General features: G+C 49.4%; 1 protein-coding gene across 2 annotated transcripts; it reads left to right on the top strand.

Annotated features, from left to right (window-relative positions):
- Nucleotides 1-414: 414 nt before the first annotated feature.
- RMND1 (required for meiotic nuclear division 1 homolog) lies at nucleotides 415-26224 on the top strand. Of its 2 annotated transcripts, none has more exons than XM_075603072.1 (10): nucleotides 415-635; nucleotides 6631-6706; nucleotides 7010-7049; nucleotides 13406-13539; nucleotides 17936-18042; nucleotides 21697-21761; nucleotides 22813-22889; nucleotides 23796-23916; nucleotides 24385-24501; nucleotides 25255-26224. In XM_075603072.1, the coding sequence occupies exons 1-10, from the start codon at nucleotides 533-535 to the stop codon at nucleotides 25285-25287; spliced, it is 873 nt and encodes a 290-aa protein (XP_075459187.1). In that variant the 5' UTR covers nucleotides 415-532; the 3' UTR covers nucleotides 25288-26224. The 2 variants fall into 2 exon arrangements, with proteins under 2 accessions (XP_075459187.1, XP_075459188.1); XM_075603073.1 differs by having other exon boundaries at nucleotides 418-635; nucleotides 13439-13539.
- The last annotated feature ends 941 nt before the right edge of the window (nucleotides 26225-27165 follow it).

A 27165-nucleotide genomic window follows, 5' to 3' on the forward strand; every position in this document is an offset into this window, starting at 1 on the left:
TGCTGGGGGGTGGGGAGGGGTGTAACGCCTGTGCTTGGGGGGGAGGGGTGTAACGCCTGTGCTTGGGGGGGAGGGGTGTAACGCCTATGCTGGTGGTGGAGGGGGCGGGGTGTAACGCCTGTGCTGGGGGGGAGGGGTATATAGCGTGTAACGCCTGTGCTGGGGGAGAAGGGTGTAACGCCTGTGCTGGGGGGAGGGTATATCGCATATAACGCATGTGCTGGGGGGAGGGGTATATGGCATATAACGCATGTGCTGGGGGGAGGGGTATATCGCATATAACGCATGTGCTGGGGGGAGGGGTATATGGCATGTAACGCATGTGCTGGGGGAGGGGTATATGGCATGTAACGCATGTGCTGGGGGGAGGGGTATATGGCATGTAACGCATGTGCTGGGGGGGAGTGGTTCGGCTGGTAGAATTAGCACCTTGGTTGAAGATACCACATGGTGCTTTTGCTAAGTGCACAGTATACCCAGCTGAGAGCGCTCGGCTCCTCCTCACTGTCTGTGTTGCTTTGCACAGGACGTGATGCAGTGCACGGCCTTTGCGACCGCTGATGAATATCACCTCGGCACCCTGTGCCATGACCTGACATCACATGGCTATTTTGAATTACCAAGTTTACCAAGAGGTATTACACGTTTAAACATCCACCGTGGACAGCTGATTCAAATGTTTGGGGTATTGTTTGTTTAGTTGTTTTAAATGTTTTTAAGACATCCTTCCTACTACATGTGACAATCCATATAAATAATACAAGTAACAGATCGTGGGAATAAGTGCTTCAGAGATAAAAGTAACATTTGGGAAGAGGAGTCCCCGCACCGAGGAGCTTACAATCTAATTGGTAGGTAGGAAGAACGTACAGAGACAGTAGGAGGGTGTTCTAGTAAGTGTGTCTGCAGGGGGCCAAGCTTTATGTATCGTGTATAATATTAGCCATGGTGCTACTCGTATGCTTTTTTTTTTTAAGCAAGTTTGTCTTAAGGTGGATAGAGTGGGTGCTAGTCAGGTATTGAGGGGAAGGGCTTAAGGTGGGAGAAGGCTTAGATATGAAGGGGGTAGAGAGAAGACATCCTTGATAGATTGTATGAGAGACAGGTAAGAGGCAGGAGGTTACAGTAATTGAGAAGGGAGAGAATAAGGGCCTGAGTCAGTTTTTTTTTTTTTTAGCAGTCAAGCAACAGAGGAAAGGGCGTACTGTATCTTTGTTATATTGCGGAGGAAAAAGCAACAGGTTTTAGATACGTTTTGAATGTGTGAGGAGTCGAGTGTGACCCCATGGCAGCGTGCTTGGGCTACTGGGTGAATGATCGTAGTTCCAACAGTAATGTGGAAGGAGGTAGTAGGGCCAGGTTTGGGAGGAAGTAGCCCCACAGAGAGATCGATAGAGGTGGAGGAGGTGTAGCAGAAGACACAAAGTACGATAGGAGAGGTAAGAGGAGATCCAGGATAGAACCTTGTTAGGAATATCAAGAGTATTGGGTATGGAGAATGTGAAGGAGGAGAGGGTGGTCCACAGTGTCAAATGCTGCAGAGAGGTCAAGTAATATGAGCAGAGTGTAATGACCTCTGTCTTTGGCAGCATGGATGTCATTTAGTTATTTTAGTGAGCGCTGTTTCAGTGGAGTGACCAGTGTGGAAGCCAGATTGTAGAGGGTCTAGGATAGAATAGGTATTGAGAAAATGGAGCAAGCGAGAGAATACAAGACGTACAAGGAGTTTATAGGCAGGAGGGAGACGGGTAGATAGTTAGACAGGTAGGGGGCATGCGCGTGACGTTGGCGCAGATGCACGCTAACGGAGCTCCGTGCATCCCACCCGACACAATACCTAATAACCCTGATCGGTACCTCGGAGCGGCGGCAGAGCACAAGGGGATGCCCACCAAGGGGGACCAGAAGCCGGGGACCCTGGATCTCTCCTTGTTCGGCCGTGTCCCGCCAACAAAGGCAGACAAAAAGAAAAACAAAAATGGCGCCGAAGCGCGCTCCGTCTGACTCGGACCGGGAGGAAGAGAGTCAGACTGCTGGGACAGAGGGAGACACGGCAGGCACGAGTCGGAGCCCTGGCAGAGAAAGGCACAGTTGAAATAGACATGAAGGTGAGAGGTAGTGCAGAGGGAGACACTGATCACTAAACAGGGCCTCCAGAATATGCTCAAAGAAATGCAAGCTGGTTTCCAGTCAGCTCTGGACAGAGCCGTAATGGAATTTAAAGCAGAATTTTCCTCTATGGCTAGAAGAACTACAGAGCTGGAAAACAAGATGGACGCTCCTTGCAAAACCAGGTAAATACTTTCTATGCGGTCCTGCGCCAGTAGGGCCATATGCCTGCCAGGCCAGACTAAGTAGGGTCATCACTGGGATGAGTGGCTGGTTACACTCATCTTATTCTATAATTTTGTTTTTCCCCCAAGTTCCCAATGTGGGAAAGTACCCTTCTTCCCTTCCCCCCCACACCCCCTTTTGTACCCCATAACCACCAACTTATGCCAAACACAACTGTCATATGAGAGATATGACACCGGGAATGGCTAGCCAAGTCCCATTGAAATGAGTGTCCCTGAATGTTAAGGGCCTAAATAGTAATGGTAAACGGAGATTGACCCTAAAAGAATTCGGAAAACTGAAAGCAGAGATTGTCTTTCTGTAGGAGACGCACTTCGATACCCAGGAACCCCCAAATACCTTCAGCAGGACGTACCCCATTGCATTGTATTCGTCTTTCCCCAGTAAGAAAAGGGGGGTTGCGATTTTGATAAAACAGGATATCCTGTTCCAGACACTGGTGGTCCATGGTCTTCTGTCAGGCCAACATATTACACTAGTGAATATATACGCGCCTAATGAGGGACAAATTGATTTTCTAAGGGAAATATTTGAATCAATGGGGGAGAACCAAGAACAGTTATATATTGTAGGAGGTGATTTTAATATGGTCCCAGACCCGGACAAGTCCACACATCCAGGGCACTCACACTCTGCAATGACATACAGTGTAGCAAAGAAATTTAGACTGCTAATGAGAGAATTTGGTCTGTTGGACGACTTGCGCTGCTCGCATGAAGGGCAGAGAGATTATTCCTTCTATTCGCCCCCACATGATTCGTATTCCAGAATCGATGATAATATTTTTGTATCTCCAAATATTCTGGAAGTACTGGTCCATTCATATATAGGTCCTATTACATGGTCGGACCACTCTCCGGTGGCTATCCTGTTTGATCCACCATTCACCAAGATCGTCATTTCATTGGAGGATGAAGGATTCTTTACTTAATTATCCAGAGATTAGCGCACAAATTGGAGACTCCCTTAAAAACTATTTTCGGTCTAATAATTGGTCTGTAGAATCAACAGCGACTCTGTGGGAGGCACATAAGGCCACGATTAGAGGACAGCTTATTTCAATAGCATCACATAGAAAGAGAATTAAAAATGGAGAGACAAAAATATTTTACGGAAAAAATATAAAGTTAGAAAGCTCACATAAAAAAAAGGAAAAATATCCACAAGGGAAAAAACGGAGCACAGCAATGAAGTGACGGGGGCTAGACACGGGTAGGTAGAGGGTTAAAAATCCTTTAAGCCATGGTAGACATCATGGTATGGGATGAGCAAAATCTCTAACGCGTTTCGGGGCGTCGCCCTTTGTCAAAGAGAATATTTACAGCACGCGTCTAGCAGTAAACCCCCCCCCCCCCCGTTGAGGAAAGTGTAAAACATTTTGAACCAAACAAGAGCGGAATTTAAGAGATTCCAACTGGGGGCAGTAGAGAAGGCCCTTAAATAGACTAGGCAGACGTACTATGACCAGGGAGATAAGGCAGATCGTCTACTAGCAAACAAAGTTAGAGGAGTCAAAGCGAGGGCCTCTGTCCCCGCTATTGGACTAAAAAGTGGGGGAGTGAACTACAATCCTTCAAGGATCGCAGAGGAATTTGCTACATTTTATACGGAACTTTACGGTCTAGACAATTCAAACCCGAATGCTAAAATCCTGGGTTTGAACCAAATTGAGGATTATCTGAGAGATTGTGCCCTCTCGAAATTGATGGGGGAAGATCTTAAGATTTTAGACGCAAAAATAACTCCAGTTTATTTATTTATAAAATATTTTACCAGGAAGTAATACATTGAGAGTTACCTCTCGTTTTCAATTATGTCCTGGGCACAGAGTAAAACAAATAATACATGGTTACAAGTACAGTTACATAAATGAACAGGGTATACATTATATACAAGACATTGCGTGCACAGTTAAAGAAAATATATATAATGAGCGTATGAAACAGTAGAACTGGGAAAAGCGGTCGGTTCTTTGAAACCATCAAAAGCCCCAGGCCCAGATGGTTTCTCAAATCTTTACTATAAAAATGTTATAGGAATTTTAGGACCCTGTCTGCTGGATCTATTTAATGATTTTCTCAGTGGAAAACAAATTCCTCCACAGATGACGAAGGCCAATATAGTGGTGATCCCTAAAGAGGGAAAGGATCCTTTATGTTGTGGTAGCTATAGGCCAATCTCACTGCTTAACACGGATTTGAAAATCTATAGCAAAATATTAGCCAACATGCTGAATCCAATACTACCAACATTAATTCATTCAGGTGGGATTTGTGAGCGAGCGCCTGGCGCCAGGCGTCAGACAACACAAGAAAAATTATTAATGTTATTGATCAAATGCACAAATCCAAACTGAAATCTATGCTACTGAGTCTAGACGCGGAGAAAGCGTTTGATCGGATAAGGTGGGATTTTTTAGATAAGACACTAGAGGCATTTGGATTCTCCGGATTCTTTATATCAGTCGCCAACAGCCACCCTGAAATCCAAGGAGGGGAATCTAATAACTAATAATGGGACTAGGCAGGGGTGCCCCCTTTCTCCCCTTCACTTCGCTCTGACAATCGAGCCTCTAGCAGCCACCATCAGTGCCTCCCCAAACATACAAGGGATGAATATAAAAGAGGAGTGCTATAAAACATCGCTATTTACAGATGATGGTGATCTCGCTATATCTAACCCATTAACATCGCTTCCGAATTTGCAGTCCACCCTTCGGGAGTTTGGGGAGCTCTCGGGGTATAAAGTAAATATGGGAAAATCAGAAGCTCTAAATGTGACGCTTACAGAAAAGGAGGTTGAGGTGTTTTAACGACACTTTGACTACAAATGGAAAATATCTGAAATATTTAGGAATTTATCTTACCAGAGATTATAATTTATTATATAAATATAATTATCCTGATATATTCTCCAAAATTAAAAAAGATCTACACGTCTGGAATATTCATTGTATATCCTGGATAGGACGTATAACTGTGGTTAAGATGAATATTCTCCCTTGACTTTTGTACTATTTTCAGACATTACCAGTGGCTGTCCCGCATTCTAATATAAAAGAAATTCAGAATCGAATTATGCAGTTTATCTGGAAACACAAACGACCGAGAATAGCTAGGTCAATTATGTTGCACGCCAAGAAAGGAGGTGGTATGGCTGTTCCAAATATTCTAAAATATTATATAGCTTCCCATATGAAACAAATGATCCCGCATCTCACACTCCATTCTTCTCCTCACTTTTAAAGCTTTACACTCTTCTGCCCCTCCTTACATCTCAGCCCTAATTTCTCGCTATGCACCATCCCGACTCTTGCGTTCTGCTCAAGGATGTCTTCTTTCTACCCCCTTTGTATCTAAAGCCCTCTCCCGCCTTAAACCTTTCTCACTGACTGCTCCGCACCTCTGGAATGCCCTTCCCCTCAGTACCCGACTAGCACCCTCGCTATCCACCTTTACGACCCACCTTTAGACACACTTGCTTAAAGAAGCATATGAGTAGCTCCGTGGCTAATACTATACACGATACATAAACCTTGGGCCCCTGCAGACACACTTACCTGAATGCCCTCTTACTGTCTCTGTACGTTCTCCCCGCCAATTAGATTGTAAGCTCCTCGGAGCAGGGACTCCTCTTCCGAAATGTTATTTATGACTGAAGCACTTATTCCCATGATCTGTTATTAGTATTATTTGTTATTTATATGATTGTCACGTGTATTACTAATGAGAAGCGCTATGTGCACTAATGGCGCTATATAAATAAAGACATTCATGCATACAGGCAATCCTCGTTTTACAACGCTTCGCTGTACAACGAATGGCTTATCCAACGCTATGCAATGCATACCTATGTTCATTTTTACAACGCCAAAACAGCTTATCCAACGCTCTTACGACGCTTTGCAAAGTTGTTTATGTGTGTATAATATATATATTATATAATATAATATTATGTTATACTATATAATAATATATTATTTTATAATATATATATATATATATATATATATATATATATATATATATATATATATATATATATATAATACAGTATATACACAATATAATGTATGTGTGTGCTGCGTATCTTATTGCCTGCACAAAATATTTGGTGTATTTTAGTGTTAAAAATGCCTTCAGGAACGGAACCTTTCATTTAGACAGTGTTCCTATGGGAAAACGTGTTTCGCTATGGAACGCCATTTTGAGTAACGCTTTGTCGGATAACTGAGGACTGCCTGTACTGCACACCGGCTGTTTATTTGTTTTGCAGATGCATCCAATGTATTACTAGTTGGCGTAGAGAACTTTGCCAAAGACAATGATGCAGGAATGATTTTTTTCTTCAGGTAATAACACGTATTTATTTATCCCCTGCCTTTGACATGACTTGGCAGCGTTGGGTGTGAGAATGCCGGTGAATACAGTAGGTTCGCTGTCCGGGTACCATACAGTAAATGATGTTCCTGCGCTCTCTGTTTGTTCTTTTACAGTATGGGACACGAACAGATTAAAGTGGGTTGCAATAGATTTGATTGTATTTAAATTCTTTAATACTTAAAATACTGAATAATTTGATTACCTACTGAACCAGATGTTACTGATGCAAATGTTTACTTTTTGTAAATTGTAAATGTTTTTTGTTATCACAGGGAAGGTGCAGTTATATTTTGGAACGTGGAAGAGAAAACGGTAAGCACATATATCGATGTATTCACGGGGCAGTGGTGGCGTTCCTTCTGCTAAAACTCATCGCCAGTGTAGGTGCAAATTTCTATTTTACCCGTAATATATCTTCCCATTTCTGTGTGTAGATAGAGATGAAGAAGCGCTCAAATGCTAGGTATAATAACCAATAATAGCCAAAGCCCAAGGTTAATCCAGAAGCAATAACAATAAGTGAGAATAACAGCTAGCAATATTGGTTAATAAGCCTCCTGAAGACAGGTAATGGGTAGGAATGGCCCCCCACGATCAGTCTCATTGGAAGCACCCTGCAGCAATGAAGTATTGCATTGGGTCCTCTCCTTGCTGCTGTTGGAGCGTGCGCTCCTCCCCATTTCCCATTTCTGTGTGTAGTAAGTTTATCAGTCCTACTCCCTAACGAGTCTAATTGCACATTACTTTTATAGAACCCTTCTCCCAAGTAGAAAAGAATGCGACGGGCGCAAGCCAAATAAATACCTTATTCATTCGCTTTAAATGATCATAAACAATGCAATATTGTGCACTCACACAAAACAAATAGTTAGAAATAAAAATGTATTAAAAAAAGAGAATAAAAAGCTATAATTGCCTGATGAAAGTCTCACTCCTCCTGTAATTCTGCAACAGCTTATGTAGAATAGCTTATACTACGCCTAGCGCACTTATACTACGCCTAGCGCACTTATACTACGCCTAGCGCACTTATACTACGCCCCTGATGCACTTATACTACGCCTAGCGCACTTATACTACGCCTAGCGCACTTATACTACGCCTAGCGCACTTATACTACGCCTAGCGCACTTATACTACGCCTAGCGTACTTATACTACGCCCCTGATGCACTTATACTACGCCCCTGATGCACTTATACTACGTCCCTGATGCACTTATACAACACCCTGATGCACTTATACTACGCCCCTGATGCACTTATACTACGCCCCTGATGCACTTATACTACGCCTAGCGCACTTATACTACGCCCCTGATGCACTTATACTACGCCCCTGATGCACTTATACTACGCCCCTGATGCACTTATACTACGCCTAGCGCACTTATACTACGCCCCTGATGCACTGATACTAGGCCCCTGATGCACTTATACTGCGCCCCTGATGCACTGATACTGCGCCCCTGATGCACTTATACTACGCCCCTGATGCACTTATACTACGCCTAGCGCACTTATACTACGCCTAGCGCACTTATACTACGCCTAGCGCACTTATACTACGCCCCTGATGCACTTATACTACGCCTAGCGCACTTATACTACGCCTAGCGCACTTATACTACGCCTAGCGCACTTATACTACGCCTAGCGCACTTATACTACGCCTAGCGTACTTATACTACGCCCCTGATGCACTTATACTACGCCCCTGATGCACTTATACTACGTCCCTGATGCACTTATACAACACCCTGATGCACTTATACTACGCCCCTGATGCACTTATACTACGCGCCTGATGCACTTATACTACGCCTAGCGCACTTATACTACGCCCCTGATGCACTTATACTACGCCCCTGATGCACTTATACTACGTCCCTGATGCACTTATACAACACCCTGATGCACTTATACTACGCCCCTGATGCACTTATACTACGCGCCTGATGCACTTATACTACGCCTAGCGCACTTATACTACGCCCCTGATGCACTTATACTACGCCCCTGACGCACTTATACTACGTCCCTGATGCACTTATACTACGCCCCTGATGCACTTATACTACGCCCCTGATGCACTTATACTACGCCCCTGATGCACTTATACTACGCCCCTGACGCACTTATACTATGCCCCTGATGCACTTATACTACGCCCCTGATGCACTTATACTACGCCCCTGACGCACTTATACTAAGCCCCTGATGCACTTATACTACGCCCCTGATGCACTTATACTACGCCCCTGATGCACTTATACTACGCCCCTGATGCACTTATACTACGCCCCTGATGCACTTATACTACGCCCCTGATGCACTTATACTACGCCCCTGATGCACTTATACTACGCCTAGCGCACTTATACTACGCCCCTGATGCACTTATACTACGCCTAGCGCACTTATACTACGCCCCTGATGCACTTATACTACGCCCCTGATGCACTTATACTACGTCCCTGATGCACTTATACTACGCCCCTGATGCACTTATACTACGTCCCTGATGCACTTATACTACGCGCCTGATGCACTTATACTACGCCCCTGATGCACTTATACTACGCCCCTGATGCACTTATACTACGCGCCTGATGCACTTATACTACGTCCCTGATGCACTTATACTACGCCCCTGATGCACTTATACTACGCCCCTGATGCACTTATACTACGCCTAGCGCACTTATACTACGCCTAGCGCACTTATACTACGCCTGATGCACTTATACTACGCCCCTGATGCACTTATACTACGCCTAGCGCACTTATACTACGTCCCTGATGCACTTATACTACGCGCCTGATGCACTTATACTACGTCCCTGATGCACTGATACTACGCGCCTGATGCACTTATACTACGCCCCTGATGCACTTATACTACGCGCCTGATGCACTTATACTACGCCCCTGATGCACTTATACTACGCCTAGCGCACTTATACTACGCCTAGCGCACTTATACTACGCCTAGCGCACTTATACTACGCCTAGCGCACTTATACTACGTCCCTGATGCACTTAGGTGCATGGTCATTTGCGCAAATATTGTTTTATATCCTGCCCTTGTATGTCAAATGATTTGGGTTTGTACTGCAATGCCCTGAATACACGAGTATAGCAATAACATGGTAATAACATACAGGTTTCATGCTGGAGACACACAATGCAATTCTGCTCATAACTACGATTTGGGCAACTGCTAAAAAAGGAGAACCCGAAATCATTACAAATTAACCAAGGAAGAACTAGCATATTTTGCTTTGGGACGTTATTTACTTGACCAGATGACCGTGGATAGAAAGATAACTTTGTCACTCGAAACTGCCAAATCATGTTATGCCTATGTATGCAGCATTGTATACATGTGTTATCTGCGTATTACATCTTGCCATGTGAAACGCATGTGCATGCTGTCAATATTAAAACGTTTCGTAATTGGCTAAAAAGACACTGTTCAATACATTGTCATTAGCTGCAAATCCGAATTCTGTTAGAACAAGATGATCTGTGGAAAGATGTTTGTTAATTAAGCGGTAATTTTGTATGTAATAGAACTACATGATGGTTCCAAATTGGCTGAGTCAATACATCAGTGGAGAGGCTACCACTGGTACTGCAGTATGGGAGAGCATGGCTCCACTGGCACTGCAGTATGGGAGAGCATGGCGCCACTGGTACTGCAGTATGGGAGAGCATGGCTCCACTGGCACTGCAGTATGGGAGAGCATGGCGCCACTGGTACTGCAGTATGGGAGAGCATGGCGCCACTGATACTGCAGTATGGGAGAGCATGGCGCCACTGGCACTGCAGTATGGGAGAGCATGGCGCCACTGATACTGCAGTATGGGAGAGCATGGCGCCACTGATACTGCAGTATGGTGAGAGCATGGCGCCACTGGTACTGCAGTATGGGGAGAGCATGGCGCCACTGATACTGCAGTATGGGAGAGCATGGCGCCACTGGTACTGCAGTATGGGAGAGCATGGCGCCACTGGTACTGCAGTATGGGAGAGCATGGCGCCACTGATACTGCAGTATGGGAGAGCATGGCGCCACTGGCACTGCAGTATGGGAGAGCATGGCGCCACTGATACTGCAGTATGGGAGAGCATGGCGCCACTGATACTGCAGTATGGTGAGAGCATGGCGCCACTGGTACTGCAGTATGTGGAGAGCATGGCGCCACTGATACTGCAGTATGGGAGAGCATGGCGCCACTGGTACTGCAGTATGGGAGAGCATGGCGCCACTGATACTGCCGTATGGGAGAGCATGGCGCCACTGATACTGCAGTATGGGAGAGCATGGCGCCACTGGTACTGCAGTATGGGGAGAGAATGGCGCCACTGATACTGCAGTATGGGACAGCATGGCGCCACTGATACTGCAGTATGGGAGAGCATGGCGCCACTGGTACTGCAGTATGGGAGAGCATGGCGCCACTGATACTGCAGTATGGGAGAGCATGGCGCCACTGGTACTGCAGTATGGGAGAGCATGGCGCCACTGATACTGCAGTATGGGGAGAGCATGGCGCCACTGATACTGCAGTATGGGGAGAGCATGGCGCCACTGGTCCTGCAGTATGGGGAGAGCATGGCGCCACTGGTACTGCAGTATGGGGAGAGCATGGCGCCACTTGTACTGCAGTATGGGGAGAGCAAGGCGCCACTGGTACTGCAGTATGGGGAGAGCATGGCGCCACTGGTACTGCAGTATGGGGAGAGCATGGCGCCACTGGTACTGCAGTATGGGGAGAGCAAGGCGCCACTGGTACTGCAGTATGGGGAGAGCAAGGCGCCACTGGTACTGCAGTATGGGGAGAGCATGGCGCCACTGGTACTGCAGTATGGGGAGAGCATGGCGCCACTGGTACTGCAGTATGGGAGAGCATGGCGTCACTGATACTGCAGTATGGGAGAGCATGGCGCCACTGGTACTGCAGTATGGAAGAGCATGGTGCCACTGGTACTGCAGTATGGGGAGAGCATGGCGCCACTGGTACTGCAGTATGGGGAGAGCATGGCGCCACTGGTACTGCAGTATGGGAGAGCATGGCGCCACTGGTACTGCAGTATGGGGAGAGCATGGCGCCACTGGTACTGCAGTATGGGGAGAGCAAGGCGCCACTGGTACTGCAGTATGGGGAGAGCAAGGCGCCACTGGTACTGCAGTATGGGGAGAGCATGGCGCCACTGGTACTGCAGTATGGGAGAGCATGGTGCCACTGGTACTGCAGTATGGGGAGAGCATGGCGCCACTGGTACTGCAGTATGGGGAGAGCATGGCGCCACTGGTACTGCAGTATGGGGAGAGCATGGCGCCACTGGTACTGCAGTATGGGGAGAGCATGGCGCCACTGGTACTGCAGTATGGGGAGAGCATGGCGCCACTGGTACTGCAGTATGGGGAGAGCATGGCGCCACTGGTACTGCAGTATGGGGAGAGCATGGCGCCACTGGTACTGCAGTATGGGAGAGCATGGCGCCACTGATACTGCAGTATGGGAGAGCATGGCGCCACTGGTACTGCAGTATGGGGAGAGTACTAACTGTAGAAAACACGTCTAGGCATAGAAAGTGACGTGCCGCCCGCGCTCCCGCTGAGAAGAAACACAAAACCACAGACCTGATTATTTAATGCTTAAACTCGGATATTATATTTCCGGCGTAAGCGTCAGCGCGAGGACAATATTACAGTTTGCTCAAAGTCCTCTTTAACCCCTTGTTCTCACAGCACCAAAAAAAGGGAATCTTCTGGTGGTATCGTCAGTAAGTGCAAAACCGGACCTTGCACCGTGAGAAATGGGCTGAGCGACTGTTACTGATTGTTACTATTGTGAAGCACCAACATGTTCTGCATCGCGGTACAACAGGGCACAGAGTTATGTATACTGCAGGAACCGTTCCATACAGGCACAGACAGATAGTGAGGGCCCTGATCCGGAGAGCTTACACTCTATAGGTAGTGAGGGCCCAGATCCGGGCAGCTTACACTCTATAGGTAGTGAGGGCCCTGATCCGGAGAGCTTACACCCTATAGGTAGTGAGGGCCCTGATCCGGAGAGCTTACACTCTATAGGTAGTGAGGGCCCTGATCCGGACAGCTTACACCCTATAGGTAGTGAGGGCCCTGATCCGGACAGCTTACACTCTATAGGTAGTGAGGGCCCTGATCCGGAGAGCTTACACTCTATAGGTAGTGAGGGCCCTGATCCGGAGAGCTTACACTCTATAGGTAGTGAGGGCCCTGATCCGGAGAGCTTACACTCTATAGGTAGCGAGGGCCCTGATCCGGAGAGCTTACACTCTATAGGTAGCGAGGGCCCTGATCCGGAGAGCTTACACTCTATAGGTAGTGAGGGCCCTGATCCGGAGAGCTTACACTCTATAGGTAGTGAGGGCCCTGATCCGGAGAGCTTACACTCTATAGGTAGTGAGGGCCCTGATCCGGAGAGCTTACACTCCGGAGGGAATGAGGGACAATGTTGGTACCAGAAGGTAACGTGGCTGCTCATTGTAGTATGCAATGTATTTCGGGTTGGAATATGGCCCAGTCTGACGGCTGATTCCATTCGGTGCAGCCACACAGCTAGTCCCAGTGGGGGGGGGGGGGGTCCCCTCTGATTTCACACATGGTTTCAGTTCCTGTTGGGGATTTTTTGTTTGTTTTGCAAGATGAAACACGTGATGCAAATCCTGGAGCGCCATGAGATTCAGCCGTACGAGGTGGCGCTGGTTCACTGGGAGAACGAGGAGGTGAATTATACCTTTGCAGAGTAAGCGGTGTTTCCGTCCCAGTAAAGCAGGTTGTGTGATCGAATCCTTAAGGTCCGGCCCCGGGCATTGTGTGTAGCCTCCTGGCATGAGCGGAGATCAGAGGCTTAACGCAGGGGTACGCAAACTTTAGTCTACGCCTTGCCACCGACGTTTCTATGTCATTTGACGCAACGTTGCCATGGCGACGCATCGCCAGAAGCCGCTGGAGATCGGGTAAGGGCGTTGGAGGCCTCGCGCGTGCTGACCGGCATTTAATTTAAATGCTTTGGGGAAGAGCGCGGGGCCTCTGTAAGCGCCGCGCGCCCCAGTTTGCACACCCCTGCTTATGCAACGTATAGTGTTAATGACTAAAGATGCGTCACTTTGCGGGCGGGAAAGGTTTTATGAATGAAATGGTCTTCCTTGGAAAGATGCCGTCCCCGTAATGTTTGTTTGTGCCTCCCCTCTGTGGGTAATGCTTGCAGCGTGTGTAGTTAATGCAGCAATCCCCGCGGCTGCTCTGGAGCACACGTATTACTGCCATCGGGCACGGAGACTGCTCTTTCTAGCAATGGCCAGCAGATCATACAGCTCCCAGGGGCCCGATAACATTGCAGCTTCCTATTGGATGACTGCGCGGGCTGTCTTTTTAATATCCAGAAAGGTGCTTCAGCAACTGAACCGGAAATTACCTCAGGGGCCCCATAGCTAAAAACAGCACGGTTCCGCTCGAGGAGCCCCCGGGTGTGAATGCTGTGTGGGCTCTGGAGTAGCCCCCGGGTGTGAATGCTGTGTGGGTTCTGGAGTTGCCCCCGGGTGTGAATGCTGTGTGGGTTCTGGAGTAGCCCCCGGGTGTGAATGCTGTGTGGGTTCTGGAGGAGCCCCCGGGTGTGAATGCTGTGTGGGTTCTGGAGGAGCCCCCGGGTGTGAATGCTGTGTGGGTTCTGGAGTTGCCCCCGGGTGTGAATGCTGTGTGGGTTCTGGAGTTGCCCCCGGGTGTGAATGCCGTGTGGGTTCTGGAGGAGCCCCCGGGTGTGAATGCTGTGTGGGTTCTGGAGGAGCCCCCGGGTGTGAATGCTGTGTGGGTTCTGGAGGAGCCCCCGGGTTTGAATGCTGTGTGGGTTCTGGAGGAGCCCCCGGGTTTGAATGCTGTGTGGGTTCTGGAGGAGCCCACGGGTGTGAATGCTGTGTGGGTTCTGGAGTTGCCCCCGGGTGTGAATGCTGTGTGGGTTCTGGAGTTGCCCCCGGGTGTGAATGCTGTGTGGGTTCTGGAGTTGCACCCGGGTGTGAATGCTGTGTGGGTTCTGGAGGAGCCCCCGGGTGTGAATGCTGTGTGGGTTCTGGAGGAGCCCCCGGGTGTGAATGCTGTGTGGGTTCTGGAGGAGCCCCCGGGTGTGAATTCTGTGTGGGTTCTGGAGGAGCCCCCGGGTGTGAATGCTGTGTGGGTTCTGGAGGAGCCCCCGGGTGTGAATGCTGTGTGGGTTCTGGAGTTGCCCCCGGGTGTGAATGCTGTGTGGGTTCTGGAGGAGCCCCCGGGTGTGAATGCTGTTTGGGTTCTGGAGTTGCCCCCGGGTGTGAATGCTGTGTGGGTTCTGGAGTTGCACCCGGGTGTGAATACTGTGTGGGTTCTGGAGTTGCCCCCGGGTTTGAATGCTGTGTGGGTTCTGGAGGAGCCCCCGGGTGTGAATGCTGTGTGGGTTCTGTAGTTGCCCCCGGGTGTGAATGCTGTGTGGGTTCTGGAGTTGCCCCCGGGTGTGAATGCTGTGTGGGTTCTGGAGGAGCCCCCGGGTGTGAATGCTGTGTGGGTTCTGGAGGAGCCCCCGGGTGTGAATGCTGTGTGGGTTCTGGAGGAGCCCCCCGGGTGTGAATGCTGTGTGGATTCTGGAGTAGCCCCCGGGTGTGAATGCTGTGTGGGTTCTGGAGTTGCCCCCGGGTGTGAATGCTGTGTGGGTTCTGGAGTAGCCCCCGGGTGTGAATGCTGTGTGGGTTCTGGAGGAGCCCCCGGGTGTGAATGCTGTGTGGGTTCTGGAGGAGCCCCCGGGTGTGAATGCTGTGTGGGTTCTGGAGTTGCCCCCGGGTGTGAATGCTGTGTGGGTTCTGGAGTTGCCCCCGGGTGTGAATGCCGTGTGGGTTCTGGAGGAGCCCCCGGGTGTGAATGCTGTGTGGGTTCTGGAGGAGCCCCCGGGTTTGAATGCTGTGTGGGTTCTGGAGGAGCCCCCGGGTTTGAATGCTGTGTGGGTTCTGGAGGAGCCCACGGGTGTGAATGCTGTGTGGGTTCTGGAGTTGCCCCCAGGTGTGAATGCTGTGTGGGTTCTGGAGGAGCCCCCGGGTGTGAATGCTGTGTGGGTTCTGGAGTTGCCCCCGGGTGTGAATGCTGTGTGGGTTCTGGAGTTGCCCCCGGGTGTGAATGCTGTGTGGGTTCTGGAGTTGCACCCGGGTGTGAATGCTGTGTGGGTTCTGGAGGAGCCCCCGGGTGTGAATGCTGTGTGGGTTCTGGAGGAGCCCCCGGGTGTGAATGCTGTGTGGGTTCTGGAGGAGCCCCCGGGTGTGAATTCTGTGTGGGTTCTGGAGGAGCCCCCGGGTGTGAATGCTGTGTGGGTTCTGGAGGAGCCCCCGGGTGTGAATGCTGTGTGGGTTCTGGAGTTGCCCCCGGGTGTGAATGCTGTGTGGGTTCTGGAGGAGCCCCCGGGTGTGAATGCTGTTTGGGTTCTGGAGTTGCCCCCGGGTGTGAATGCTGTGTGGGTTCTGGAGTTGCACCCGGGTGTGAATACTGTGTGGGTTCTGGAGTTGCCCCCGGGTTTGAATGCTGTGTGGGTTCTGGAGGAGCCCCCGGGTGTGAATGCTGTGTGGGTTCTGTAGTTGCCCCCGGGTGTGAATGCTGTGTGGGTTCTGGAGTTGCCCCCGGGTGTGAATGCTGTGTGGGTTCTGGAGGAGCCCCCGGGTGTGAATGCTGTGTGGGTTCTGGAGGAGCCCCCGGGTGTGAATGCTGTGTGGGTTCTGGAGGAGCCCCCCGGGTGTGAATGCTGTGTGGATTCTGGAGGAGCCCCCGGGTTTGAATGCTGTGTGGGTTCTAGAGGAGCCCCCGGGTTTGAATGCTGTGTGGGTTCTGGAGGAGCCCCCGGGTTTGAATGCTGTGTGGGTTCTAGAGGAGCCACCGGGTGTGAATACTGTGTGGGTTCTGGAGTTGCCCCCGGGTGTGAATGCTGTGTGGGTTTTGGAGTTGCCCCCGGGTTTGAATGCTGTGTGGGTTCTGGAGGAGCCCCCGGGTGTGAATGCTGTGTGGGTTCTGGAGGAGCCCCCGGGTGTGAATGCTGTGTGGGTTCTGGAGGAGCCCCCGGGTGTGAATGCTGTGTGGGTTCTGGAGTTGCCCCCGGGTGTGAATGCTGTGTGGGTTCTGGAGTTGCCCCCGGGTGTGAATGCTGTGTGGTTTCTGGAGGAGCCCCCGGGTGTGAATGCTGTGTGGGTTCTGGAGTTGCCCCCGGGTGTGAATGCTGTGTGGGTTCTAGAGGAGCCCCCGGGTGTGAATGCTGTGTGGGTTCTGGAGGAGCCCCAGGGTGTGAATGCTGTGTGGGTTCTGGAGGAGCCCCAGGGTGTGAATGCTGTGTGGGTTCTGGAGGAGCCCCCGGGTTTGAATGCTGTGTGGGTTCTAGAGGAGCCCCCGGGTGTGAATGCTGTGTGGGTTCTGGAGTTGCCCCCGGGTGTGAATGCTGTGTGGGTTCTGGAGTTGAACCCGGGTGTGAATGCTGTGTGGGTTCTGGAGTTGCCCCCGCGTGTGAATGCTGTGTGGGTTCTGGAGTTGCCCCCGGGTGTGAATGCTGTGTGGGTTCTGGAGTTGCCCCCGGGTGTGAATGCTGTGTGGGTTCTGGAGTTGCCCCCGGGTGTGAATGCTGTGTGGGTTCTGGAGGAGCCCCCGGGTGTGAATGCTGTGTGGGTTCTGGAGTTGCCCCCGGGTGTGAATGCAGTTTGGGTTCTGGAGGAGCCCCCGGGTGTGAATGCAGTTTGGGTTCTGGAGTTGCCCCTGGGTGTGAATGCTGTGTGGGTTCTGGAGGAGCCCCCGGGTGTGAATGCTGTGTGGGTTCTGGAGTTGCCACCGGGTGTGAATGCTGTGTGGGGTCTGGAGTTGCCCCCGGGTGTGAATGCAGTTTGGGCGGGCTTGCAAATTTACAGTAGCACAAATCAAGGAAAAATCTTATCCCGAGAGGTGAACTATGGAGCAAAATCCCCCACATTAAAGCATTAAACATAACACTTTACATACTTAACGAGAAAATCATAGTTGGACATAAAGATCTTGAAAGAACCTTGTTTTATGTTTGTATAAATTAGAATTTTACTGAGCAGTGTTTTTTCTTACAATATATTTTGACTTCACATGACGCAGACAAGCGACTCCTACTATTTGCTTCTGTTTTGCAGAGGAAACTCAAAACTCGTGAAAGGTGAAATTCTGCTGAATTCCCACTTGGAGACTGAAGAAGCAATCTTAGAGAAATTTGCCTTTTCCAACGCACTCTGCCTTTCTGGTGAGGGGATGGATTAGTTTGTGTGTGTGTGGGGGGGTGGGGGGCATGGTTTGGTGTGTGGGGGTGGGTGCATTGGTGTGTTTGGCAGAGATGGATTGTGTGTGGGGAGGGGAGATGGATTGGAGTGTGGTGAGGGGAGATGGATTGGGGTGAGGGGAGATGGATCGGGGTGTGGGGAGGGGAGGGGAGATGGATTGGGGTGTGGTGAGGGGAGGGGAGATGGATTGGTGTGTGGGGGGGAGATGGATGTGTGTGGCCGAGATGCATTGGTGTGGGGAGGGGAGATGGTTTTGTGTGTGTGGGGAGATGGTGTGTGTGTGTGTGTGTGTGTGTGTGTGTGTGTGTGTGTGTGTGTGTGTGTGTGTGTGTGTGTGTGTGTGTGTGTGTGTGTGTGTGTGTGTGTGTGTGTGTGTGTGTGTGTGTGTGTGTGTGTGTGTAGGAGAGATGGACTGGTGTGTGGGAGGGAAGTGATGGATTGGTGTGGGGGGGAGGGAAGATGGATTGGGGTGTGGGGAGAGATGGATGTGTGTGGGGGGAGATGGATTAATTGTTTGTGTGTGGGGGGAGGGGAGATGGATTGGGGTGTGGGGGGAGATGGATTGGGGTGTGGGGGAGATGGATTGGGGTGTGGGGGGAGATGGATTGGGGTGTGGGGGAGATGGATTGGGGTGTGGGGGGAGATGGATTGGGGTGTGGAGGGGGAGGGGAGATGGATTGGGGTGTGGAGGGGGAGGGGAGATGGATTGGGGTGTGGAGGGGGAGGGGAGATGGATTGTGGTGTGGAGGGGGAGGGGAGATGGATTGGGATGTGGAGGGGGAGGGGAGGTGTATTGGGGTGTGGTGAGGGATGGGGAGATGGATTGGTTGTGTGTGTGTGTGTGTGTGTGTGTGTGTGTGTGTGTGTGTGTGTGTGTGTGTGTGTGTGAGATGGACTGGTGTGTGGGGGGGAAGAGATGGATGTGTGTGGGGGGAGGGAAGATGGATGTGTGTGGGGGGAGGGAAGATGGATGTGTGTGGGGGGAGGGAAGATGGATGTGTGTGGGGGGAGGGAAGATGGATGTGTGTGGGGGGAGATGGATGGATGTGTGTGGGGGGAGATGGATTAATTGTTTGTGTGGGGGGGGAGGGGAGATGGATTGGGGTGTGGGGAGATGGATTGGGGTGTGGGGGGAGATGGATTGGGGTGTGGGGGGAGATGGATTGGGGTGTGGGGGGGGAGGGGAGATGGATTGGGGTGGGGAGGGGAGATGGATTGGGGTGTGGAGGGGGAGGGGAGATGGATTGGGGTGTGGAGGGGAGATGGATTGGGGTGTGGAGGGGGAGGGGAGATGGATTGGGGTGTGGTGGGGGGAGGGGAGATGGATTGGGGTGTGGTGAGGGGAGATGGATTGGGGTGTGGGGAGGGGAGGGGAGATGGATTGGTGTGTGGGGGGAGATGGATTGGGGTGTGGTGAGGGGAGATGGATTGGGGTGTGGAGGGGGAGGGGAGATGGATTGGGGTGTGGAGGGGGAGGGGAGATGGATTGGGGTGTGGAGGGGGAGGGGAGATGGATTGTGGAGGGGGAGGGGAGATGGATTGGGGTGTGGAGGGGGAGGGGAGATGGATTGGGGTGTGGAGGGGGAGGGGGAGGGGAGATGGATTGGGGTGTGGACGGGGAGGGGAGATGGATTGGGATGTGGAGGGGGAGGGGAGATGGATTGGGGTGTGGAGGGGGAGGGGAGATGGATTGGGGTGTGGAGGGGGGAGGGGAGATGGATTGGGGTGTGGAGGGGGGAGGGGAGATGGATTGGTGTGTGGAGGGGGAGGGGAGATGGATTGGGGTGTGGTGGGGGGAGGGGAGATGGATTGGGGTGTGGTGGGGGGAGGGGAGATGGATTGGGGTGTGGTGGGGGGAAGGGAGATGGATTGGGGTGTGGTGGGGGGAGGGGAGATGGATTGGGGTGTGGTGTGGGGAGGGGAGATGGATTGGGGTGTGGTGAGGGGAGGGGAGATGGATTGGGGTGTGGTAAGGGGAGGGGAGATGGATTGGGGTGGGGGGGGAAGAGATGGATTGGTGTGGGGGGGGGAAGAGATGGATTGGTGTGGGGGGAGGGAAGATGGATTGGGGTGTGAGGAGAGATGGATGGATGTGTGTGGGGAGAGATGGATGGATGTGTGTGGGGAGAGATGGATGGATGTGTGTGGGGAGAGATGGATGGATGTGTGTGGGGGGAGATGGATTAATTGTTTGTGTGTGGGGGGGAGGGGAGATGGATTGGGGTGTGGGGGGAGATGGATTGGGGTGTGGGGGGAGATGGATTGGGGTGTGGAGGGGGAGGGGAGATGGATTGGGGTGTGGAGGGGGAGGGGAGATGGATTGGGGTGTGGAGGGGGAGGGGAGATGGATTGGGGTGTGGTGGGGGGAGGGGAGATGGATTGGGGTGTGGTGGGGGGAGGGGAGATGGATTGGGGTGTGGTGGGGGAGGGGAGATGGATTGGGGTGTGGTGAGGGGAGGGGAGATGGATTGGGGTGTGGTGAGGGGAGGGGAGATGGATTGGGGTGTGGTGAGGGGAGGGGAGATGGATTGGTGTGTGGTGAGGGGAGGGGAGATGGATTGGGGTGTGGGGGGGAGATGGATGTGTGTGGCAGAGATGGATTGGTGTGGGGAGGGGAGATGGATGGTGTGTGGGAGGGAAGAGATGGATTGGTGTGGGGGGGAGGGAAAATGGATTGGGGTGTGAGGGGAGATGGATGGATGTGTGTGGGGGAGATGGATTAATTGTTTGTGTGTGGGGGGGGAGGGGAGATGGATTGGGGTGTGGGGGGAGGGGAGATGGATTGGGGTGTGGGGGGAGGGGAGATGGATTGGGGTGTGGAGGGGGAGGGGAGATGGATTGGGGTGTGGTGAGGGGAGATGGATTGGGGTGTGGTGAGCGGAGATGGATTGGGGTGTGGTGAGGAGATGGATTGGGGTGTGGTGAGGGGAGATGGATTGGGGTGTGGTGAGGGGAGATGGATTGGGGTGTGGTGAGGGGAGATGGATTGGGGTGTGGTGAGGGGAGATGGATTGGGGTGTGGTGAGGGGAGATGGATTGGGGTGTGGTGAGGGGAGATGGATTGGGGTGTGGTGAGTGGAGATGGATTGGGGTGTGGTGAGGGGAAATGGATTGGGGTGTGGTGAGGGGAGGGGAGATGGATTGGGGTGTGGTGAGGGGAGATGGATTGGGGTGTGGTGAGGGGAGATGGATTGGGGTGTGGAGGGGGAGGGGAGATGGATTGGGGTGGTGGGGGGAGGGGAGATGGATTGGGGTGGTGGGGGGAGGGGTGAACTGCCTTTCCGGTGAGTGGGATGGATTGGTGGGGGGGGGAGGGGGACAGGGACTCTAAGAGGCCTAAGGTTTTTACAACCGCTGCACCCACTTAAAAGACAATGGTATAATGGAAAGATCTCTTCAGTTGCAAAACAAGGCATTGCTACAGTATATTGTACCCAAATATTTCCTTCTAAAGAGGATTGTACATCACATGTCTGCCTATGTGACACACGAACATGTGACACACGAACATGTGGAACACATGGAAGGACTGAGCCTGAAACGTGATCCAGGTTTATACATCGGGCGACTGTGGGATGTATTGTGTGACACTGATATGGCTGATCTTTGTTTGGCAGTGAAGCTGGCGATATGGGAAGCGACTCTTGATACTTTTGTTGAATCTATCCAATCAATCCCTGAGGTAAGTGACATATCCAAATACATACTGCAGCGGGACGCCCCCTGAGGTAAGTGACGTATCCAAATACATACTGCAGCGGGACGCCCCCTGAGGCTTTTATGGATTTCTAGAACATCAGTACACGTTAAAAGCAGCTGTTCAAGCTGCCGTTTTTAAAAATGTTTTTCTTTTTTCTTTTCCCCTTTAATATGTGCATCAATACAATCCACACAATAAGTAATTTGCTAAGTTGCTGATCGATCCGTTCTCCTGTGATCGATCGGCGAAGATTCGGCTCAGGGGTTCACTAAATGGCTGTCAGAGCAGCAGAACAGGATCCAAGATGCAAAGTTCTGTGGGGAAGATCATGTGACCAGGCTATTAGATACAATTGGTGCACTGCTAGAGAGGTCAAGACTCAAAAAGGGGTGTACTAGAGCCTGTCTCAGAAGAGGAAGAGGGAGTGACTATGTAAATAGTTGCTATAGAAACACAAAATGCTTGTTACATTAGAATACATTAAAAATGTTTTGTTTTTTTTAATGCTATTTTCTCATAGTGCAGAACTGATTTATTTAACAAAAAAAAAAAAAACACATGTAGGATATTGCGTGGTCTGCAGGAGAATTCCTGGACAAAATATCAGTGTTGTGGCCCCTGACAACCGGGAACCCCTCCCCCCCCTGATTCGGGAGCTGGCTATTGGGGAAACAAAATGGCCACCGGTCAGGGCTTGCTCCGGCGGCCAATAGAAAAGCTGCAGCATCATTGGGGAATGATGTTGCCGCTTTCTATTGGGGATTTGCCAGACATTTTTGTATCAAAACCCGCATAAGAAAACTCCAAATGTCTCCGGGAACTGAGGAACGCCAAAATATAAACTGTTCCCACTGTAATTATAGCTTCTAAATGAAATACAGTGCAATGAGTGACAACCAATATCTGGAAGATGTGTGAACCATTAGGAAAAGTCCTGAGCAACAATCAGTAATTTGTGTTGGTGGTCCCAGGGAATTCTGGTTTTCCGATGCCCGATACTTTATTTTAGTTGTATTTTTATACTTGACTACAGATGTTGAAAGCAAGAAAAAGGATCAAACTGTCTCATGATGATGTGATGCAGAAAATCGGGGAGCTGTTTGCATTAAGGTGAAAATGTTTCCTTGAGACTGTTATTTCATGTGAAGCTGTCCTGTCTCTGTAGCCAGGTGACTGACTCCCACTCATGTGTAATATAATATGTTCTTTCTATGGCGATTCAGTGGAGGGCGATTGTCTGTAGTAGAGACAAATAGAATCCGTGTCTGAACAAGACGTCGCCTCTTACTGATCTCTACCTCCGACTTCTGTTCGGACACAGCAGGCCGGGCGGCAATTTAGTGTGAATTTAGCACGCTGTGTACACACAAAGGTGGAATTCTGATTTATTTCATTGGCGTACAGGGTAAATTAAATAAACTTTTTATCATTCGGATGGATGTTAAGTTCAGTCTGCATGTTAAGTAAAGGACAACCATATTTAGTAAGTCTGTATATTGGTTCTTTTTAAAGCAGCAATCCCGCCTGATGGTTTTTTTTTACAGCAGTGGAACTGAGGAACCTGCATGAGATACTTACTGGCACAGTGACTAGTGCTTCAGCTGCCTCCAGGGGAAATAAAATGGCCGCAATATCTTGCAGGCCAATAGGAAGCTGCAAATTCATCTGGAGCGGCATTCTATTGGATGGCTGTGTAAATGCCCAGCTCAAACACTAAGTATCTCTGGAGCTACAGATAATGCAGTTTATCTCCAGAGGTGTCCCTGTCCCCGTGTCCGTGTCCCCGTGTCCCTGTCCCCGTGTCCCTGTCCCCGTGTCCCCGTCCAATCCTGATGAGATTGCTGCTTGGAATATTTATTGTGCTGCACTTCTAGCTGAGCGCTGTAAATGGTGCATCTATTCTGCTGCCGTGTGCATATTATCAGGAAATCTGCTGGGTTGGAGCTAGCAGACTGAAAGTGTACAGTGTACAATACTGGAGCAAAAGCAACTCATGTCAGGACTGTTTTATTTCAGACATCGTATAAACTTGAGCTCTGACCTACTTATAACTCCTGATTTCTACTGGGATAGAGAGAACTTGGAACATCTTTATGACAAAACGTGTCAGTTTCTCAGCATTAACCGCAGGGTGAAGGTAATGTACGTGGCCTGTCACTGGTTAAAAGCTTAACGAGTAGGAAACAATACACAGAAATCCATGTACAATTAGGTCATCTGTAGGGACTAAAACAACCGGGGGGCCTCTAACTGGTATTTCTATCATAAGGACGGGCACCTTGAGGGGGACCTTCAGTACATTCAGGGCCATATTTACTAAGCTATTGTTAGAAGACTCCTTACCCATTTGAATGGCCTGTATAAGGCGTTTTCTGAGGCATCTTATGGCAGAGCACCGCTTGGTAAAACCGGGCTTCAGTCAATGCATCTTACAGTACGTTTGGAATAGGAGATCAGAAAAAGACTTGCTTTTTAAAAATATAAAATAAATGCTTTATTTTCAGTTGAGGAACTGGTACGTTCACAGATATTTATTCCCCTTAATTACATAAAGAGAAACAACAAGGGCTGATTTTCTGATTAAACTAAATCTTTCCCATCCCAGGTAATTAATGAGAAACTGCAGCATTGTACGGAATTAACAGATTTGATGCGTAATCATTTGAGTGAGAAACATGGACTGCGTCTTGAATGGATGATTGTCATACTCATTACTATTGAGGTAATGTGCAAGTATTATCATAGAAAAGCAGACGGTGTGTGTGTTTAACCCCAAGGCCATGTTCCAGCACTTCATGCCAGCGTGTCGCGTGGGGGCAAACTTTATTGCATGTTCATTTCATCATGTAAATATCTTTTATTTATTAAAGAAGACGCCAATAATGGCTTTAATCTGAACATTTTTTCATAATGTGAACAAATAATTTACAGGTTTAGTTCATATTTATTAAAGTCTTGGTGTTTATATATTATTATTTTTTTTTAAATTTACACCCGTATCCCTTAATTTCAGACATGGGGGTAACTAAGGGAAACAGAGGAGGGCAGAGTGATCTACTGGGAGGGAGGGTGTTATCGCGCTCCTATCCTTTAGGGGTGATGGGGAAGGTGGGATGCCACTAAGGGGAGGGGTGAAGGAGAGGTCTGTATTTGTACTGCTCTTCGAGTTGTACTTGCAGCATGGCACAAACTGTCCTTCAAACGTCCGTGATTCTGTTGACTGATGGTAATACCACAATACTCAAACTTCAATATCAACTTATCATTTTTATATTGTCTACATCTCCAGTACACTGAGCAAAACTGGGAACACTGCATTTGGCATCATAAATACAGTGGTAATTGGCTGAATATTGAAGTCAATGGGGAATGTCTGTGAAAATGATTGGATCAGCCGCTTCGGCGGACATCTATTCCCCGTCCCCTTAGCACGTAAACGTTCTTCTAATAATGGCTATTTGTTGCTCTCCAACAGGTGATGTTTGAGCTTGCAAGAGTCATCTTTTGATCGTTGGATGGTAATTTCAGAATGTCCTGGAAGACTTCATAAAGCACCTTATTTGTGAATGAAGATCTAACTACTTGTTTCAACAATTGTAATTCGGCCATTTCCTGTTTTGGAGCAGATCAGTAATCGCGTTTCGTGTCCTTTGAAGAAGCCACTTTCTGTTTTATGTATGTATAGAACAGGGGTGCGCAAGCCTTTTTGGTGCTGTGCCCCCCGCCCAGTGCTTGCGCCCCCTCCCCCTACCTTTTGTGCCGGCGTCAAATGACGTGGGGTCATGTCACGTGACCCCCGCCGCGTCGGCTGAATAAATGTAAGTGAGTTAGAGGCCTCACGTGGTCCCCCGCCATTTAAATGTCTTCGATGAGCGCGCTGGGCCTCTGTAACGGCCACACCTCCCCCAAAAAATCTTGCGCACCCTTGTACTAGAACATATATGTAGGATTGTATAAATATTAACACAATATTTTGGCAAGTGACTGTCATGATAGCCAGTTTTTAATATTTTGTATTGTTTGTAATATTTTTTTGTAGATAAAGTACAAAAGGGCCAATATATTAAAATACTTGTATAGCGGCGAAGGAACCGGCATATTTATTTCTAATGGATCAAAAAAAAAATTGAAATGAGAAATATTTAGGAAACATTAGTTCAAAGTGGCATTTTACGTTTCAAATGTCATATTTCAATAAATATGTAGCAAAAATATGATAAAACGACCCATTCATGATGCAGTAAGGACATCAGTCAAAATGGCCATGACGTCCAGCCGGAGAGATCTTTCAGGGACAGACAAATGTTGACAAAACGCTTTTGTGAATTAATTCATTTCCATCGGTCTATAAGGTCTGAATGTGTATAAGGTTAGGGACCAGTTACTCTCTGTATTACACTTCCCTCTTGTGCTATGTGCTGGAATAAAGCCACATCTGTGTAGAATGTTGTGTCCTTCATTGGTTAACATTAGGGATGGCGTGATGCTAAGCCACTTGTATTTGAACATGAGCAGTAAGGGAGGTGACTTACTTGTGTAAGTAGTTAGTGGCCCAATAGAGCGTTAACGTCCATTGACTCGAAAGGGAATTACCACTGAATCAGCCGTGTTAACCTCTAACTGATCGATGCTAATTTGTAGAGACTTGTGCAAACCGCGCTGAGCACAAGACTGAAGGAGCCACTGACCAGGTTTGGGAGAAGCACGGACAACATATATCGGACTGCCGGTATAAACACCAATTACTTGGGGAAGAATGGTTCGATGTGGGCTACAGGCCACTTCCACTAAGGTGCCAACCTTCTGCCAGCGGGCTGACCCAAGGGCTGAATGCACCTTCATGGCTTCCTAAAGACTGGATATTGGGCCTTTTTTTTCTTTTCACAATTAACACATTAGTTTCTATGGAAGATGCATCTGTGCTGCGATCTTAATTGCTGGCTGTGTATGTTTTTTTTCTTTTGACCAAAAGATTAAACCCGTTTACAGCAATACATATACTAGAAGACATACAGACACATGGGAAACGTATATATCCCAAGTCTGCAAATGTCACTTGTGATTTCTTATTGCCACATTGAGCCAGACTTACGCTGTTATACTAACAGGGGTGACACTAAATATATAGTCAAAGTACTTTAATATTAAAGTTATGGGGGAAATGGAAATGTAATTGGGGATAAGGAAGGACATCTAGTTTGACATTACTTACCTGCAGAGGCTCACGGAGGACAGAGATTTGCAGGAAAATCTTTATTCCTCTCCTCCCCCAACAAATGACGGACTAGGAACTGAAATGTTTCTCCAGGAGAAACAGAACGGCTGCCAGATCTTGGGCTAATAGGAAGCCCCGTCGTCATCAGTTGAGGCTTCCTATTGGATGGCC

The sequence above is a fragment of the Ascaphus truei genome, chromosome 5 (genome assembly GCF_040206685.1).
Source record: "Ascaphus truei isolate aAscTru1 chromosome 5, aAscTru1.hap1, whole genome shotgun sequence".
Taxonomy (NCBI): Eukaryota; Metazoa; Chordata; class Amphibia; order Anura; family Ascaphidae; genus Ascaphus; species Ascaphus truei.

Bases quoted from the DNA above. Each gene is read 5' to 3' on its own strand.
- RMND1 (XM_075603072.1), top strand. From the start codon at position 533: ATGCAGTGCACGGCCTTTGCGACCGCTGATGAATATCACCTCGGCACC. The intron at 7,050-13,405 runs GTAAGCACATAT...ACATGGTTTCAG, and splicing joins GGAACGTGGAAGAGAAAACG to TTCCTGTTGGGGATTTTTTG. The intron at 23,917-24,384 runs GTAATGTACGTG...TTCCCATCCCAG, and splicing joins GCATTAACCGCAGGGTGAAG to GTAATTAATGAGAAACTGCA.